A 2,430-nucleotide genomic window follows, 5' to 3' on the forward strand; every position below is an offset into this window, starting at 1 on the left:
TCCAAAGTAAATGATCCAGATTTCAAGCAAAGACTATGTGAGACGGACATACAAATCCTCCTGGGAAACATGGACCCCGGGCACAGGAAGAAACCATCAGTACCTACTGGCTATAGGGAATTCTCTGTCCCCGCACAGAAAGATAGGAACATCAAACAGGGTCGGTGTTCAGGAGGAATACTTGTCTGGTATAAGGAGGAGCTGCATGGGAACATCAGTGCAATTAAAAAGGTGAGAGCCACATCTGGCTAAGAATAAGCAGCTCCATTCTTACCTCTGAGTCAGACATCTACCTGTGTGCAGCATACATTGCCCCAGCAGAGTCCCCATATTTCAGACCAGACACCTATGAGGTGCTGCAAAGTGAGGCTATCCACTTCCAATCCCTGGGACGAGTGCTCATCTGTGGAGACCTCAATGCTAGGACAGGAAGGGAAAAGGACTACACAAGCTCTGAGGGCAACACGTACATAGCAGGCCATGCAAATTACGATCATGAGCCGATACAGATACAGAGAAACAGCTATGACAGCACAACCAACAAAAATGGAAGAAAAATTGCTGAATTTGTGTCGCAGTCTGGGCCTCTACATCCTCAATGGCCGTACCAAGGGGGACTCTCTAGGAATGTACACATTTAGCTCCCATGTAGGCAGTAGTGTGGTAGACTATGCCATCACAGATATGAACCCCACGCTCATCAATGGTTTCACAGTCACCCCACAAACACACCTGTCAGACCACAACCAACTACTGCTATACATCAAATCTTCTAGCAAACCATCACCAAAACTCCACCGGGCTTCTCTCTGCAACCCTGTCGCCATCATTTAAATGGTCCAAACAGTCTACCACAAAATACAGAGAGGCAACTGACAGACCTGACATTAGGAAACAGCTTGAAAACTTCCAAAACAACACCTATGAGATAAGCCCGCGAGGTGTGAAACAGGCAACAAAGGACTTCCATAAAATACTACACACTATCGCAGAGACAGCACAGCTGAGAAAAGCCAACTACAAGAAACCATCCAACAAACAATCCAACAAATGGTTCGACAAAGAATGCAAAGAATTAAGGAACACCTTACGGACAGTCTCCAATAACAAACACAGAGACCCTGACAACACCGACCTAAGGATAGCCCATGGCACCCTGCAGAAAAAATACAAACAAACCCTTAAAAAGAAAAAGCAAAACCTCATCTCCAAACACCTGCAACAGCTGGAAGAGGCACTTCAGGAAAACTCTTTCTGGGAAATATGGAAGAATATAGGCTCAGCACCCAGGAAAAACAACCTCCACATTCAAAATGGCGACATCTGGCTCAACTACTTTAAGAACCTCTACAAAGGTATTCCAGAGGAGGCTCTAACTGTAGAACAAAAAGACATTATCAAAAGACTAAATGATATGGAGGAAAAATTTAAGACTTCCAGAACCCCCTCGATGTACCGGTTACACCTCAAGAAATTAGGGAGAAAACCCAAAACCTGCAAACCAAAAATCCAGTGGGATGGATGGAATCCTGCCAGAGATGATTAAACACGGCTCCTCAGATTGTACACGCTGCAATATGCAAAGTGTTCAATCTGGTCCTGAGTGCTGGTTACTACCCTAAATTATGGAACCAAGGCCTCATAACTCCCATCCATAAGAGTGGAGACCAGTACGATCCAGCCAACTACAGAGGGATATGTGTCAGCAGCACACTAGGAAAACTATTCAACAGTATCCTCAACAAACGGATCCTCAACTTCCTCACACAACACAATGTCCTCAGCAGAAGTCAGGCAGGGTTCATGCTAAACCATCGCACTACAGACCACATCTACACCCTGCACAACCTCATCAAGAACCATGTCCACAATACAAAACAGGGAAAGATATTTGCCTGCTTTGTGGACTTTAAGAAGGCATTTGACTCCGTGTGGCACCCAGGCCTGTTCCTCAAACTACTGGAGAGTGGAATAGGAGGGAAAACATACGATGTTATTAAGAGTTCATACACTGAGAACAGCTGCAGCGTAAAGGTGAATGGGAAAAGAACCAAACATTTCCGGCAGGCCCGAGGAGTTAGACAGGGCTGCAGCCTAAGTCCAACCCTCTTCAACATCTACATCAATGAACTGGCTGCAGCTCTAGAGTCCTCCCCAGAACCAGGACTGAGTCTACACGACACCAAGGTGAAGTTCCTGCTGTATGCGGATGACCTCTTACTTCTGTCACCAACAGAGAAAGGCCTACAAGACAGCCTGGAAGTGCTAGAAAAATACAGTGCCACATGGGCACTACCAATCAACTCAAGCAAAACAAAAATCATGGTGTTCCAAAAGAAAAATACAAAACAAACAAAGAGCCCTCCCTTTAAATTAAACAATTGCACTGTTGATGAAACTAACAGCTACACGTACCTCGGCCTAGAAATT

General features: G+C 45.3%; 1 protein-coding gene across 1 annotated transcript in view; it reads left to right on the forward strand.

Annotated features, from left to right (window-relative positions):
- The first annotated feature begins 1,803 nt into the window (after positions 1 to 1,803).
- The window catches only part of TMEM63B (transmembrane protein 63B), a 30,617-nt gene continuing 29,990 nt past the window's right edge, over positions 1,804 to 2,430 (forward strand). The window contains 1 exon segment of the mRNA XM_077485066.1: positions 1,804 to 2,201. Within this exon segment, the coding sequence (XP_077341192.1) occupies positions 1,804 to 2,201 (398 nt within the window).

The sequence above is a fragment of the Lithobates pipiens genome, unplaced genomic scaffold, assembly GCF_037356315.1.
Source record: "Lithobates pipiens isolate NorthernLeopardFrog02 unplaced genomic scaffold, aLitPip1_a1.2 Scaffold_18, whole genome shotgun sequence".
NCBI classification, from domain to species: Eukaryota; Metazoa; Chordata; class Amphibia; order Anura; family Ranidae; genus Lithobates; species Lithobates pipiens.